Source organism: Rhyacophila brunnea, unplaced genomic scaffold (genome assembly GCF_057557595.1).
Source record: "Rhyacophila brunnea isolate RB1 unplaced genomic scaffold, BYU_Rbru_1.0 scaffold_4, whole genome shotgun sequence".
In the NCBI taxonomy this organism is placed as follows: Eukaryota; Metazoa; Arthropoda; class Insecta; order Trichoptera; family Rhyacophilidae; genus Rhyacophila; species Rhyacophila brunnea.
In genome coordinates this window covers 36,737,367-36,754,246 of record NW_028233068.1, presented here as the reverse complement: position 1 = coordinate 36,754,246, position 16,880 = coordinate 36,737,367, and the positions used below count along the sequence as shown (strand labels likewise).

General features: G+C 31.1%; 1 protein-coding gene across 1 annotated transcript in view; it reads left to right on the top strand.

Moving 5' to 3' along the window:
* Positions 1 to 16,880, top strand: part of LOC147067318 (protein Skeletor, isoforms B/C) — a 102,290-nt gene that overhangs the window by 53,439 nt on the left and 31,971 nt on the right. Inside the window, exons 2-3 of the mRNA XM_085954783.1 lie at positions 11,229 to 11,279; positions 13,205 to 13,445. Coding sequence (XP_085810909.1) covers positions 11,229 to 11,279; positions 13,205 to 13,445 — 292 coding nt within the window. The remainder of the gene's footprint in view (positions 1 to 11,228; positions 11,280 to 13,204; positions 13,446 to 16,880) is intronic.

The window sequence follows — 16,880 nt, the reverse complement described above, 5'->3', positions numbered from 1 at the left end:
ATGGAAATATGAGATAGTTACGATACTTTAGATAAATACGAAAATTTATAGATTCAGTAAAGGTATTTTTTTCGGTGAAAACATATAAAATGAATTTTGCATATATTTTTTAACTTAATATGTTACTCCCCTTGTGCATAATAACGAGAGTGTTACCCCACCCCGGAACGAATTTCCCTATTTTAAATATAATATCGAGGGGGATGTCACCCGCCCAGTAGGTAAATGTAGTGCCCAACAAGTGGTCCATACGAATGCAATATCAAATACTTTGAATGTCTTCATTTAAATATTTACTACTAAACCAATTGGCAGTAAGTGAAATTATACCTCCTCAAAATAGTTTTAATATTATTTGTCCACGACTTTGTTTCAAGTAACCTGACTGATATAAACGAAGAAAACTGAACGTTTTTTAAATAAAATATTTTGTTTTTTTTTTAATATAAGAAACACGTTTATGTAGATTCGCTATAATATTATATAACATAATTTTGGAACGTGCCTCATGTATAATAACATAATAAGGTTAAGTACTTAAAGTCTCCATATAAAGTTGGTACTATGTCTACAATAATTAATAATGATTAATAAAGTCATCTAAATGATCAGAATGTCTTCTAAAACATTCCAATAGATCTTTTTCATTCTTTGCAAAACGTTCCACACTATTTTAAGGTACAACCACAATATACAATATTCACATATCATTGAATTATTTACTTACTATTTTTCAGTGCGTATTGTGAATAGCAGAAACGCTATCTGTTTTATTCATCTGACATCAACTACAATTTTTTTTTTTTTAATTGAAACTACATATTTCAGGCTTAAATTTTGGGAGGCACGTTCACTTGCTTGCTAAATGGTAGTATAAAACAAAATAAGTATTGTGGACATTTTAAATTTTGGTTTTAATAATTCATAAATTTAATATATTATATCACTTTTAGATAACAAATAATTTGTAAATAACTTAATACAATTAGCTTGCCCACTTCACACGCACTTCTGCTAGATGGACATTTTTTAGATGTAGATATGTTTGGCAAAGATATGAATGAATATGGTCATTAATCAATAATGATAAATTTATAATAGATTTTAAAAATGTCGCTACTGGGTAATCAATGAAATCGACCATATACAAAATATAAATGAAAAATGGATCCTCAATAAATAAAGAGCAGGGAAACGGTGTATGGAAAAAGTGCATGTTAGGTATACCGTGGAAAAGTCACAATATGAACCAATGAATATAAAACCAGAAAATTGTACCTACGCGATGACGTGATAGATGTCGTTCGGCGGATGGACGCCCACAAAACAATTAATAATGCAATCAAACAGCGATTTTATTTATTGTGAATCACAGTTGGCAACACTGGCCACGTTACTGCTCGGCCAGTCTATATAAATACAAAAATGAATCCGTTAAAATTAAAATACCGCCAACGCTAGTAAATCTTACATCATTCTGACCAGTGTTGATGTTAAATACCACATGTTACTTATTATATTAAACTCCTATTGGCCATTATACGACGGAAATATTATATAAGCGGGATAGCATGTTTATTCCAGCAAACTGCCGCCCTAATTCGGATCGATTATAGGCATTTGTGGGTTCCTACCTATTATAACTTATAACCATTTTAGCCTGAATTGACTATCTATCATAGGATATCAATGAAAATATATTTAGGCTGTAAATAACAACGATACAAAGTTCCCAACTGCTACCTACGCATTCGTTGAGTATAAAAACGCTCAAATTAATATTATTTCAGTCATTGAATGTATGCCCTTATTGTCCGTCAACCTTGAATTATGCAAAATGTAATGAAGTAACTCGGTGAGGGATCGAGGGTGGCCATTAGTTAGTGGGGTGAGCGCGGCGCCCGATTTAAATTTGGCCCACCCCCGCTTTGTGAACGACGACACCCTATTTGATGACGACAATGGATGTCGATTAACCGGGAATTATTTAATAGATGTATAGTCAACGACCCGAACGGGTGTATACGAAATATTCTCACATAGAAACAAACTTTTACGGTAGGTTACTCGGTATCGAAAAATGTGATCTTTATATAATATAGCAAAACAAATTAAATATCGTCTTTTAAATCATAAACCCAATTGGTACAATATTTGACTCATGATTTACCTCGTTATAAAATCAAGTCCAGAGGTTATTGAAAGCACGCTAACTTTTATCATCCCATTGGCACGGTTGGTCCCTTTTGATATTTTTTAAATAGTAAGTAGCCGGTAATCATGCATCGTTCATGTACGACTGACTTGAAACATTATATTATAGTCAGAGGCTGCCTGTCAACAGTTGTACAATAGGGTTTATACACATTCTTCATGACTGAATCACATGTCATGCAGAGGCGCGTTTCACTAACGCAACATGATACAACCGATTCGCGAGAAAATGCGAAAAGAGGTCCTCCGAAGAATTAAAACCTACCACTATGTTATTAAAATATTATATTGAAATTTGAAAAAAAAAGATGTATATTTCTCACAAACTGAGTAGAAAACAGGTATTGCCAAAAGCATAACAAAATCCCTGCATAAAAGTAGGGTTCTAATAGCTCTTCATTAGATACGAACAGTACACAAAACAAAACAAAAATGTGTCCCTTATGTAACGTTATATCTTTAATATCGATTTCTTTTCAGTATACGCATGCACCTATAAATATTAATCAATTTACAGAGACCGGCTACTAAATTGGTAGGTATTCTTCTGTAAGTACCTATTTATAGATTATTATTTTCAAGAAAGGAAACTCTTTCAATTAAACAATGTACAAAATAAAAAATGTATGAATGAATGGATGTATTTGGAAAATTAAAATTAGATTGTTCATTTCTAATCGTATGGGGAATCAAAATCAGTCAGTGCGTCGGCCTCTACTTTACTAAACACGCCACTGATGTCATGGCTAAACGTCTCCACTCCCTTCTGTCCGCCGCAAGATCTCTCCGCCGTATTATCCTCTAGAATGCTGTATATCTTTCTTCACAGACCAACAACCGCATTATAAGTCTTTCGACCGTCGTTTTTCCTTCCCATATATTGAAGAGGTGCCTTTTGGATGGTTTGGTGTCTTTCAACCTTGAGACATGGCCTGACCAACAGATTCACCGTAGACACCGTAAAACCCATGTTTTTTGTAGTAAACGTTTCAAATCCTTCCACAATTCAAAATTTAAGTAATCTGGATAAAAACTTAATTATAATTATAAATAAATTGTAATGAATCATTTTCCACGATGCAAGTTATGCTTTATATCACATGATTTAATGATAATACAAAAATATCGGTTGAAGTTTTCATGTTCAATCAAAATTAAGTGAATTTTACAATTGACAGCTACCAAATACGTGTAGGCACCAAATTTCCGAGTGAAAAGTTGTACGCACCTTGTAACTACCTATATTTGTTTGTTGTATTGAAGCACGTCATAATAAATAATATCTACCCATACAATTATTCGTTATTATAATTCATGGAAATTACCTACTAAATGTCCACATTGAAAAACAATATGCTGTGAATTTAAGTCACTTCAAGGCAGTTTTGCCAACTACCGTTCACAAAAATTGCAAAATAGAGTAAATAACTTAGATTTTCTCAAAATTATTCAGTGTCTAGAAAAATTATTCAGTCTCAAAAAATATGTCACAATTATTAAAAAAATAAGCCATAAAATAAAAAAAAATAATGCAGGTAAGAAATTTAGACATCGTTTTGATTGTAAATAACATTTATTTTATTTACTTGAATTAAAGTACGACCACCATGTTGATTTTCAACCAAATCTCGTATATTATTTTAGATTTGTGATAGCTTGTTATACGTTTTAAGTTGTTTGTTGTGTCCAAAAACGCTAGGTTTAATACCATACGCTAGATGCAACTTTTGCAAACTAGATGCCCATTCAAAAAAGGTCTAGGACGATTTGGCGCAGGGACAACTGGACGCCACGCAATTCGAAAATAAATAGACATTATGTACTTATAGGTAGGTACTTTTAAAAAAATATTTTATATTAAATTATTATATTATGATTTAAAAGTTGGTGAGAATTTAAATATGCACACGTAAATAATGATTAAATCGTCCATATGTTTAAGTTCCAACGAAAAAAGAGATTTTTTATATATATATAAAGCCTTAGGCATGGTAATTCTCAATCCGCAATAAAAAAAAACATTATGTTAAGAGTAAAATGAATTAAAACTACTATGTAGTAGATAGAAACTGATTAAAATTCCTCGTCTACGTTATGCATACGTGTCTATGACAGTGCGGCGTCCAATTGTCCTGGCGTCCAGCTGTCCCATTCCCTTAAAAAATTGTAGACCTAGCAAGAAAACGGTTTATAATACTGATCCCATGATTTGAACCAGAGATTGTTATATATTTTAGATACAATATCAATTGTATCAGTATTAAACTTAAAAGTTAAATTTTTAACAATCATGTATATTTTTATTTAATGTATAATTAATTGAAAATAAAGAACTTTTGGCCGATAATTACTTTTCAATAAAAATTAATGATTATTTTTTTGATAATGTCACTTAATCTATAAATACACACCGCGATACATATTTTGTATGTAATCCTAAATAGTATAAAAACAACATCTTGAATGAATATCAAACGTGCTAGATTAATGCGATATTTATTCGCAGATTTTCTTGAGATATCCGAAAAAAATACGTAGTCTGCAAGCGGAGAATTATTACGACCCTTCGATTTGACAGCAGCCCTAAACCCCTCTTCTGTCACGGTCTGGTCCCCCTTCCCTACTCTCCGAAAAATTCCCCTTGATCTTTGCGAAAATCATAATCACGATAAAGATATAACTCTAGCAGATTAGGGTTGACACAAATCTACGGATTGGTAAGCGTGCGTATTTGTGATGACAAAACGTCGCGATGATAACGCCGAATTACTTACAAAAAAACTATTTTGATTACCTAATATTGTCACCGTAAAACACTATGAATATATTGGAAAACGAATTCTTTTGCACTATATAGCTCAAATATCCACTGATATTTTCAAAAATTTATTTTTCTGTATTAAATTGTATTTATGTTTTTATTTTATTTATTATTATTTTATGTATGCTCTTCTTCTCTCTTGTGAGGGTAATATTTGTTATAATGTATATCTCATATTGTGCACGTCTTTAATTTAGATTTGTTATGTCCACAATATTTTGTTTTATTAAATAAATAAATAATATTTAACTCAACAAAAGTGTATATTATATACAATGTCTTAAGTACTTGTTCTACAAACTGCAGTAATTTTCTACCATACAAGACGCTACTTCGATCATCGAAAACCTTTACACTCATTCACTCCTTGAAAGTTTGAATGGTAAAAAGCAAGAACACAAAAAAGGTCCCTTAAATTTAAACTTTATTATAATTTGCTTAATAAACAGAAACTCAACGCTGTGGTTATTTTTATAATTGGGTAGGTACCTAATTATTATTATCTACGATTCGCCATTATTGCTGAAAGTTTCTTCAAAATGGTTTTATGACGTATGCAAGCATATCCAGCTTAAAATAGGCTGCAATCTAATATCCAGTATAAAAACTGACACTGATCTACCACCCTCTCTTAATATAAATCTTCAACTTAAACAAACGTATTATATTTGGCTGAGGACACTGATGCGTTACAAATTAAGCAACAACACTAATAATTGTCTCTTACTATCACAAAGAAATACTCAATATACCATTAGATGTGAAAATGATAAGTTTTAGTAGTCTTATTGGGTTCACATTTCACTTATTGTGAAACTATTCTTCTACTATGCAAAGAGTCTACTGCGCAGAAAGGGGTAACTACGCCTCAGTTCAAAGCGCGGGGATTTACATTTTCTCGATCTCTCGCTCTAACGGCAGATTGTGAGCGATGCAATACGAATCAAGTGATACGACGACTTAATTCTTAATCATGGTTAATTTAAAAACGACTTTCACGAATGGTGGTTAATGAAATTAAAATATGAATGGTTAATACGTTGTGTTCAAAGTCATATTTTATTACAACTGAATATACGCTACATTTTCACAATTCAATTACTCTGACCCTATGCAGCAACAACGCATTGGACATGCCTGACTTATGTGATAGCATTATGGTATTAGAATGTTTTATATAATATTTAATAATGTAATCTGTTTTCACTTCTTATCAAGACTATTTCTTTACTGTTTAATTATAAACCTTACATTATAAATGTATTTAAATTTATTAACTGGTATGACAAATAAAAAAATAATATATTTCATAATTTAAGTGAAATATTTTATTTACGTACCTTGTCATAAACAAATCCCTCAGCCCTGCATCGGGTTTAGCTTTGGTCGTATCTACGGACGCAATAACTCCGATGATGCATGGTACATTTGATGGTATTAAATTGATGTGTTTCTCCTTATAATGGGGCGAAAGCGTAAAATCCACACACACGTTTTCTTAGTGATAAATGATCAATTATAATTTGTACGTTATTAAAGGATACTCATGTGCTATTATATTATGCTAGTAACTTCGAGTATTTGGATAAAATTAATAAATTAATGCTTCGAGGGTTTTCTTCACAATAGTGGTATGTCCAAAAATGTAAATTTTACAGAAGAGCAATATTAAGATATGGAATAATATATTATATCATAATATTTAATCCAAGGCTTGTGTGTTTATGACATTCTCCTCTTCTTCGATCTGTTTTAAACCCCTTGAAGAGGAAAAATGAGCCGAAAATTTTTCATTAAAAAATCTTCTTCATTTACACAATATGACTAAACTCAAGTACTTTTCAATCGATACACAATATGGACATAGTTATGCAGAAAGTAGCCAGTCCACAAAAAATAAAAAATGAGATATAATATAGATCAGATGCGAGAAGGTTTTCTCTATGTTCTGCTGAAAATAGCCAAGCCGCAAAAGAATATTCTTGAAATAAAATACTATTTACAATTCTACATACATTTTTAATATCATGTTGTTGCTAAGGTGCCATTATCTCAGCTCGACGTTATTGTGGACTGGCTACATTCTGCATAACTATGTTCATATTATTATGTTCATGATAAAGCTTAATTCTTGACTAATCTATATCTAATCTATAATGATATATATAATTATAATAATATATTTTATTTAATAACAAAATTGCATATTAAATTAAATTTTTATAGTGTTGATGTATTTCAAAGGTTCTTTGAAAACTATTTGATCATATAACATCCTTTCCATGTTTATTTTATTTAATGAGACATTCGGTAATTGTTTTTCCGGTAAAGTTATTCATATCACTAGAAAAAATCAACTCCCCTAACAGTTAACAACCTATCGCAGTTAAAAGTTCCCTATATATGGCGTATCAAAATTTCCCCCGAGTTCTCCGAATGTGGGGGAAAAACTCAATATATTACCGGTCGGTAAAACAGGCTGCAGGGTTTATTATATTGCAGCGTGTTACGGTCGATAAAGCAGACACTTATAATACCGATAAATATTATAGTCACCCCTAGATTTATCTATGTATGACGATTGTTCAGGTATTGGTAGGGGTGGCCAGTAATCGAAAACCATAAACTACTAATTTTGGTCCAAAAAACAATATTTTATGTAATAATTGAATTGTTCGAGATTGACTATCATACGTGATCGCAAAATGAGTTAAATTTACATATTTTTTAGAGCATGTATTAAATTCGTGCGGAAAGTTTTTATATTTCGAAAAGGCACGATGTCAGTCATATTTATGAATCATCTTCCATTTTCAGGTCTACGAAAACAATATTGATTAAGGGCGGACGTGCTCAGCGTAGGTCAAAATAGAGTTTTAACCTAACCTAACCTAACCTAACCTAACCTAACCGAATTTTTTTTTATTTTTTTTAAACGGTACATGTTCAAACACGCGCGTTAACATGATCTTACTCCCTACTTCAATTTTAGTTTGTCAATTTATGGATACGGCCGTATGTTATAGCTTAACCACTGGGGAATAACCAAATAAATGGCGTATTTTAAAAAAAACACTACCTTATACTTAGGCCAATAATTATTATAAAGCATTCATTATTCGTAAAATGTTTATTACAATCGAATGGTCAAAAACATAGCTTATAATTAGTATCTTTATAATTATCTTCAAATGTGTTAATCTTGCCCATTTTTTGAATAATAAAATGCCTAATTCTTGTCATATTTGGGATCACAGAGATTATCAATATAATTTTTTATCGTAAATATTTTACAAAAACCATCTCGCCATAAACTATATTTATGGTTTTATAAATGCGTTTAAAAATTAATAAATGTAAAAAATCTTAACGCCGCTGCACATTCATGTACTGAAATATGACTATATTCTAAAACATTAGAGCGAAAGGTGTAAAAGAACACTATTTTATGTAATAAAAATACTTTTTGCAGTCATCAAATTTTTATAATAAATATAAAGGATAACAAGGCTTTAAAATTTTATAAATAGATTATCTACAACGTTTAAGGAATGTCCAGGATCATGGTTTGAAAATGCAATAAAAGTTCCATTTTGACCTACGCTGAGCATGTCCCCCCGAATGATTGTATTTATACATTTGTAATTATTTCCTCATGGCAGGCTCACCAGGCACCAATAGCGAGGGCTGTGTGGCTGGTCAATGCACTCCCTAGAAATGTAGACATTTTTAGCGATGTATTATGCTTTCTGTTTTTAAAATTCTATTTTATTGTTTAATTAAAACATTGATTTTTTTACATGATCGATTGCTTTGTTATAAATACTTTCAATACTTTTCATTGTACTTTTTGAGCAATGCAACAAATTGAATATTATAAATAATACTTATAGGTACCTTCAAAAAACATAACATAATATACGATGTTTAGTAGGCAGAGAAACGATTAAAATATTACAGTCAGGTTCCTAACGTCTTTTAGCATTATTTAAACAAATAAATATATATATTTTTGAAGAATCCTTTATATTGATAAAATTAAGATTTATGACTTGTTTGATTTTCTCAAAACTGATTAACAACTCCTGGTAGTATGGGGGTGACTATAATATACTCTAGTTGAACTGATATTGATGTGAGCGATAGATACCTTACGTAGGTAGATACGCGGAAAGCGTGAACTAGGAACTATTGTGACGTCATATCCGTCATATGAAAAGCGGAAGTAATGAAAACTGTGTAGTTACTAATGTAATAAAGTATATTTAGAGATGATTTTGTACTGTACTTTATGAAATATATTTATTATAACATTTAATGCTTTGGAATACATTATTACATTTGTGTTATGTTTTATAAAACCTTTGCGTAGTAAAATATGAAAAAATACACTATCATGGAAATTATCAATGAATCAAATATTTCATTTTTATTGGACTCGCGTTATGCATTTTGACATTTAAATAGAATTAACAAATAACGGATTCACTAAACTGAGAAAAACGGGCTCTAAAGTTTGGTCTTTTGTGTATTTTCATCCGCACGAGAGAACGGCTGTATCTTGTATTGACAGCGACATAGGCTTTCCAGATGACGCCATCGATGGTAATCGCGTGATTCAGTTTCCTAAGTACCACTTCCGCAGCTCGTATGATCATCGGAGTATTCACACTTGTCACTTGTAAAATTTAATCAAATTGCCATTTATAACACACGTCGTTGATCTACGCATAAGTACATGCATAATGCGATACAATTTGCGATACGATGTTTACGTTCATGATTATTTTAAATAAAAAATGAGTGTATCACTTGGAAGTTACCACATTATTAATTATGAGATTAATCAGAAATTATTTTACGACACGTGTTTCACTCACACGGTGAGCTATATCAAGTGTGCTTGATCCATTGGTACTTGCTATTTGATAAATACACGCTCACCATTAGACCAAAGAACAATCGTCAAGAAAAATATTACTAAATATATTGTAGCGATACATTCATTTTATAAAAAAACGATTCGCATTTTTTTAAAAAGCCTGAAAGCTCATGTAAACTGGAAACCATCGGTTTGATTTAGGTTACATTTTCATATTATTTTAAACCAGATAAGTTTGCATTGTTGGCAGCACTGAATTAGTATTAATGACTTGACGAAACATTATGTGTTCTATGACGTATTTCAGAAATGTTAATATGTCTTTAATATTAATTAGTCGCCGAAAATATAATATGAAATATTACACTGTATATGAATGGATTTGTTTGTACACAATATTTATAAAATACATATAATATTATGCCGCTGCCTCAGTTTTAGTACCACATAACATACACTTTTTAATTTTTCAAAGATTGTATTTTATTACAACGTTTTTTTAAACATTGTATTTTATTATTATTATTACAACGTTTTTCTTAGCTCGTATTCTTATTTGTCCGGTACAAATCTTGCAATTGATTTTTAACTAACTTCCCAACTAGCTAGACATTTGAAACTGTTAGAATATATCAGAACACGATGCCAATGCATTTTTTAATACTTTTAGCCATCTTTAAGTAAAATTGATTTTTTCAGTTAATTCTGTTTTGTATGAAAAGTTATTTCGGAAGAAATCCGTCAAAAGTAAAACTATTATTGGTTGCTAAGTGGGTCCTAGCAACTAAATTAATAATATTAATATATACGTGCGTTACTATGGAAATCAATATGACATTTCAGTATTATTTCTATCAAGTACAATTTTTTTTAATCGTTTAAGTTAGTCAAATCAAGTTTATGTGATTTAACAGAAAATTTAAAAACGTTGTATATAAAAAGTTCTTTTTATCTTGTAATTATTTCTTAGATATCTATATAAAAGTTTTTCTTAGTTATGTATGTTATTAAAACAACAAAATGTCAATATGTAATATTTTAATGTGAAGTTCTACAAACAGTAGTGTGAAAATAGACGCAAAGTCTTGTAACGTGATCCCATGTGTCATTTAGTCATTAAAACGTGAAAATAGTAAAGAAAACGTGTTACACGATGGTAAAACTAGGGCAGCTATATGATTTTTTTCGCTAATACATTTTTTATTTTTATTTGGTGGTGTTTTCTTTCTTAAGTACCTACCTACATATTGCTCTGTATATAACACACTAATAACTTTTCCATAATATCCTAACAATGTATGAATATATCAGGTCTTTCTTTTGGCTGTGGACTAAGAGGTTGTAAAACTCCGACCAAAAACTGTAAGTAACAATGTACTATTCTACTTATATATGTGTGTTAAATATATTATATTACTATATATAATTACTAACGATATAATTTGATCCCTGCAATCCAAAAAAATCATTTATATTGAGTATTATGGCATTAATTTTAGATACATATTTAAAGATGCTAATGTCCGTTAGCCGCGGATTTTGTGGTGCAGTGCGTAAGGTGCAGGCCATCCATCCGGGAGCTCTCGGTTTAATCGCAGTGAGGACACAAAATATTTATGTGTAATATTTTCTCAAAGCCTGGGTATTTGTGATTGTTCAAAATTACTAACAAAAACCACATTGTGCGAAACAACGGTATGGTTAATAATAATAGTAATATTAAAATGTCAGTTAGCTTAAAATTAGTAAAATATAAAAAATCTTGCAATGTTTTATCGAGATGATTGGATCTTGATCCTTTCTCTCGCATCAAAAATATGTATTTCCATGTACTTTTAAAAGTACCCGATTGGTAATAAAAAACTATACTTAATCTCTTTAAAATCTTATACAGTTATTTTTAGTAAGTATTTAAATTTTTCAAATTACTTATTTTTTTAAATACGTGATAATCAGTCGTTTTCTGTTTTCAAATTTAATCACAATCGGTCTGAAATAATATAATCTATACTGTAAAACTTAATATTCATTTTAGGTTTATATTTAATTCCAGATGCGTTTTCTAGTCAATGTATATTTCAGCTTTCGCAACAATATCGTTAAAATGTACACCGGACCAAAATAGATATCGGCTCAAAAATATGAAGTAAATGTTAACTAAATTAATCAAAAATCTTCTTAAAGGTCAAATCGTTGATATAAAGTAAAATTGCAATTTTGCTGCCATCGGATGTCATAGCTATTTCTCTCAAAGAACATCTACGCTAATTGAAAAATGTAATCTTCACATTTTTATAGAATATTTTTGTAATAAAAGCACATAATATATTCCTTTTAAAGATTTATTACAAAAATTTCATTTAATTACATTTTAAAACTGATGAGAGTATGTTGAAGACTTATAAATCAATATAATTTTTTTATAATATTTCAAAGGTTCTAAAGAATTTTTACAATTTTTTATCATAAATAAAGTATTTGCGTAAACATAATTTAATTATCGTATTTTTATAACGATTATCATATATATTTCGTGAGAAATAAAATATGAAAATCTGATCACTGCCAGAGCCGAGTTAACTCGTCAAAGCATGCATGTCGTGTCAGACTATGGACAAGTTAACTCGTGCATTCTTTTAAACGTCATTAATTCTAAATAAAAATAATAAATAATATTTACCATTTTAGTGTGAAAATATTCTCGATAAACTAGAGATAAATGTTAATATAGGTTTTCACAAATATTTCATATTTTTAAGGGATTTATTATATTTGAAATAAAAGTCAAAAAACTTTTGTTTGATTTTCTTTTCTAACTTGGCCTCAACTGATATGATATTGTTTGTTCAAATTACTTTTCCTGCCAATCCCAACTTAGAATTTTTACGTCAGATAATTTTAGCATTTTTTGAATTTGATTTTAATTTCGTTTGTTTGATTTCTCTGTCAGAATTATTTTCATTTTAGATGTTGTATGCATAGATGTAGATATTTTAATATTGAATAATGTAATCATTATTGTGTTGTTTAGAAACATAAATGTATATCGATCAATGAAATGCTTTCCTACCTCAGTTAGTATAATATTATAATAACGAAAATTATCGTTAAAAATATTGTAATTTCATAAATTTAGCGTTACAGTATTGACTTCAAAATTCACCAATATCAGAAATACACAATCGTCCCAGTGTTCCCATTGCAGTTAGTTTATCAAAGTAAACTAAACTTGTGGTTTGTCCACCAAGCACGGTGTGAAATATTAATGAATTCTTTGTTTCTTCCAGCATTCGGCCAAGGAAAATCACGCGGGAAGAATCAGCCATACTACGGGCGGCTGATCGGGCCCCTGGTGGAGTTCGCACACGGGATCAGAGGGACGGCATACGCTGTCGACGAGAGCACTATCTTCATCAAGGGCTTCGCTTACGACGGAACCGGCCCTGATGCCTTCTTCTGGGTCGGCAATTCACCGAGGCCATCGCCCGATGGATACATCATTCCGTATCCTGAAGACTTCCAAGGAAGGTGAGATACAATAATACTTTACATAATATTTCCGACTGAATCGATCTCTACTTGTATATTACAATGAAATAAAAAAATATTGCTTTCTTTTCCAACAAATATTTCAAAGAATTTTTGAATTACAATTTGTAAATATTACTAGTGAATTTCGTCGTAATTAGGTAGGACGCCGGTGGCCATGGAGCAGGACCACATCGGCCGGATTAAATATGTTGAAAGACTTTGCTGTTTGCGATTTTATCCCTCCGTCCATCCACTCTGATAATGGTTGATAGATTCATAGAATGGTTAACAATGAAATTGTTTATATGTATCAGTGGCGAAGGGTGGAGGTATGCTGTTAAGATCCAACATAAATAGTGCACACTAAACATAGTCAGTCAAACGTTTTTGTTTTCATTGAACTAAAACTACAATTTGCAGATGGTGGTTAGTTTTAAAAAATGAATTAAACCATTCATAAACAAAACCATAATAGTTTAGGTATGCTATGGGCAATCCGACAAAAGAGTGCACACTTTTCAGTCATACTTGTTTGTTTTAATTGAATTAAGAATACATATTAGGTATAGGTTTAGATGGTGTTGGTTAGTTTTTTTTAAATTCATTAAGCCATGCCTACATCAAACCACGATGGATAAAAAATATTCTTCTGTCTATAAAATATCTAAAATGAAATATGGTTTAATGGCATAATTTCAGATATTTTATAGATAAACGAATATTTTTTTGACTATTGTCTACCATGACTTGGATTATGTAGAGTTTAATTGAGTTTTAAAAATTAACTAACAGTATCTGATTATTAAATTTATAGCATTAGTTCAATGAAAACAAATAAGTATGACTGACAAAGTTTACTGTGCACTATGTATGTCAGATCTCAACAGCCTACCTCCACCATTCGCCACTGATATATATATATATACTACCACATTGTGGAGGGTTCTAGGTACCTGCATTAAATTTATACTATACCTGAAGACGAAGAATATCCTACGTAATATTTCTACACCCACAAATACAACGTTTACCTGGTAGAACCCATTATAATGGCGAAAAGAAATTTTTGAATTCTACAGTTTTTTAAAGTTCTTGACAGCTATTCCATTTCAGGTTATAATTCTGCCGTCAGAAAATTTAACTAATGTAACTGTCAACGTCATTAACTCAAAACTGTACAATCAATATATATATTTATTTCTCACCTTATGATTCTTCATTTAGTTGTACAGCAGTGGTTTCCAAACTATATGTTACTACGCCTCCCTTTAAAAAAATCTTATCTTGGCGCCTCCCCGCTTTATTTAATTACATAATACAGACACCTTTTTAAATAGCCAAAAATGTACTACTTAATACAACAAATTAAAAAAAACTTAAGTATAAAAATAAACAAGATTTTACTATGTACTCTTAGTATATTCATTTTTAAATTAATTTGTTTTTCATGCGATGGATGTGCTTGTTTCTTAGCAGAAAGTGCCATATTTCTACTAAACTTTTCTACTAATGCAGAAAATCCCGTTTTATATAAAAATATCATGTTAATATATAATATTTATTAGTCTTGAAACAAATTAGCACCGCAGGGGACTTTTTTTAAACTATTAGATTAAATTTGTGATGTCTGTTATGGATGCCTCGCAACACCCCGCGCCACCCAGTTTGGAAATCGTTGTTGTACAGTATGTATAAATTAAAAGAACTACATTAAAATCCGCATGACTTTGAAAAGACATTGAGTTACATAATGAATTGTGTCAGATGACTCATATAATATTATATTTTATGATAAACCTTAAGCTCGTTTTAGAATACCTTGGACGAGATTGATCAAATCTACAATCTATTGTTGCGATGGTTCTAATCAAATCATTTATAGTACGTAGTATTTTCATAACTATCATCGGTAGGTGGAATCTAATAAAATTACGAATTATTACTGAAAAACAAAAAACAAGCTAGGTAGGTATATATAAATTATACGATGAAAACTATACTTAGCTAAATATTATTATCGTCATAAGCATAGAACCCTTCAAATTAACCCATCCCGCACCACACCACGCCCGGTCTTAAGATGATACTTCAGTGAAACGGCAAATACTTTTCAACTATAGGCGCGACGAAATTTTGGACTCGCTGGCAATCGGAGAGCGAACGTCGAGGTGTGAATACGTCAATTAGTTTCGTGATGGCGATGGGAGTATTAATTCTTAAATCGTGTAAAGATGGCTAAAAACGTTACCCATTTACTTTAAAAAGAAAACATGTCAATGAATATATTATTATTGTTACTAATAGAACATACGTTAAAGTGCCCACCACCATCCGTCATATATGCACAGCCGTGGATATGCTCGGACGCTTTCTATGACGCTTTAAACGTGTCTGAAAGAAGTGATTTTAAGTGCTCATGCCGTCCTGAGACGGAGCCGCGCGGGACTGATGCTGCAACCATGCACCGTAGTGCTTAAAGAAGAAAGTTAAGAAAGAAAATTTTGTTTTTTGGACTGGCTCTGCTGTCCGCTGACGTTAAACGCTTAGTGTACCCGCATACTGAGTGTCACGAATTGAAATAGATGAGTCTACAGAAGAGATAAACAGAACATTAAATGGACGCATGTTGGATTTATATGACAAATTATATTTCGTTCGGCATGCGTCATTTGCACCCGCGACCCGCAATCCGCGCATCACCTAGCCACGATCTTTTTAGACTATGCCTCAACTGAGGTATAGCCTTTTAAGCAAGCACATCACAAGACCCTACATTGGAAATATCTCAGGTGCAGTTACATTCATCACGTTAAGAGTAGCCATGGGAAAGAGGAACACGTAAAACAGACAAAAAATAATAATAAAATTAAGTCGCTGTCGTTGATCTATTTATCTATTTTAAATGTATCCTTTTTTCAGTTTTTTTCTATTATTTTAGCTCTATTGTCTTACGTTGTCATGTCTCTAAGCTCAATTATGTTATTAATCCAGCATCCGATCGACTCTTTGGTATCTCTATATTCCCTCACACTTTGTGTTGTTTTCCTGTCCTTGGTGTCATGCCCAACATGCATCTTTACATCTCACACAGCACTAGACACCGTTTTTTAATCTCTGTTGTATTGAGAGACTATGTTTCGCTTACATACGTGAGCATAGAATTTACGCTTGACATGCAATGAGTGGTCACTTTTGGAAATAACAATTAAGTTTCTAAATGAACTCTATCCCAACTTATATATAGATCTTAGCTTTATTTAACTTTGACATGTACGAACTGAATTCTGTAGAGGCTGTAGAGGATCAACAAAGTAGTCCATAATTACTTTTGTCTTTGAGACATTTGAGATATATGTGTAACATAATATTATTATTACATATAATATCAATAACCAATGTTCAAAGGTGACTTTAAACCAAAATTCACTTCCT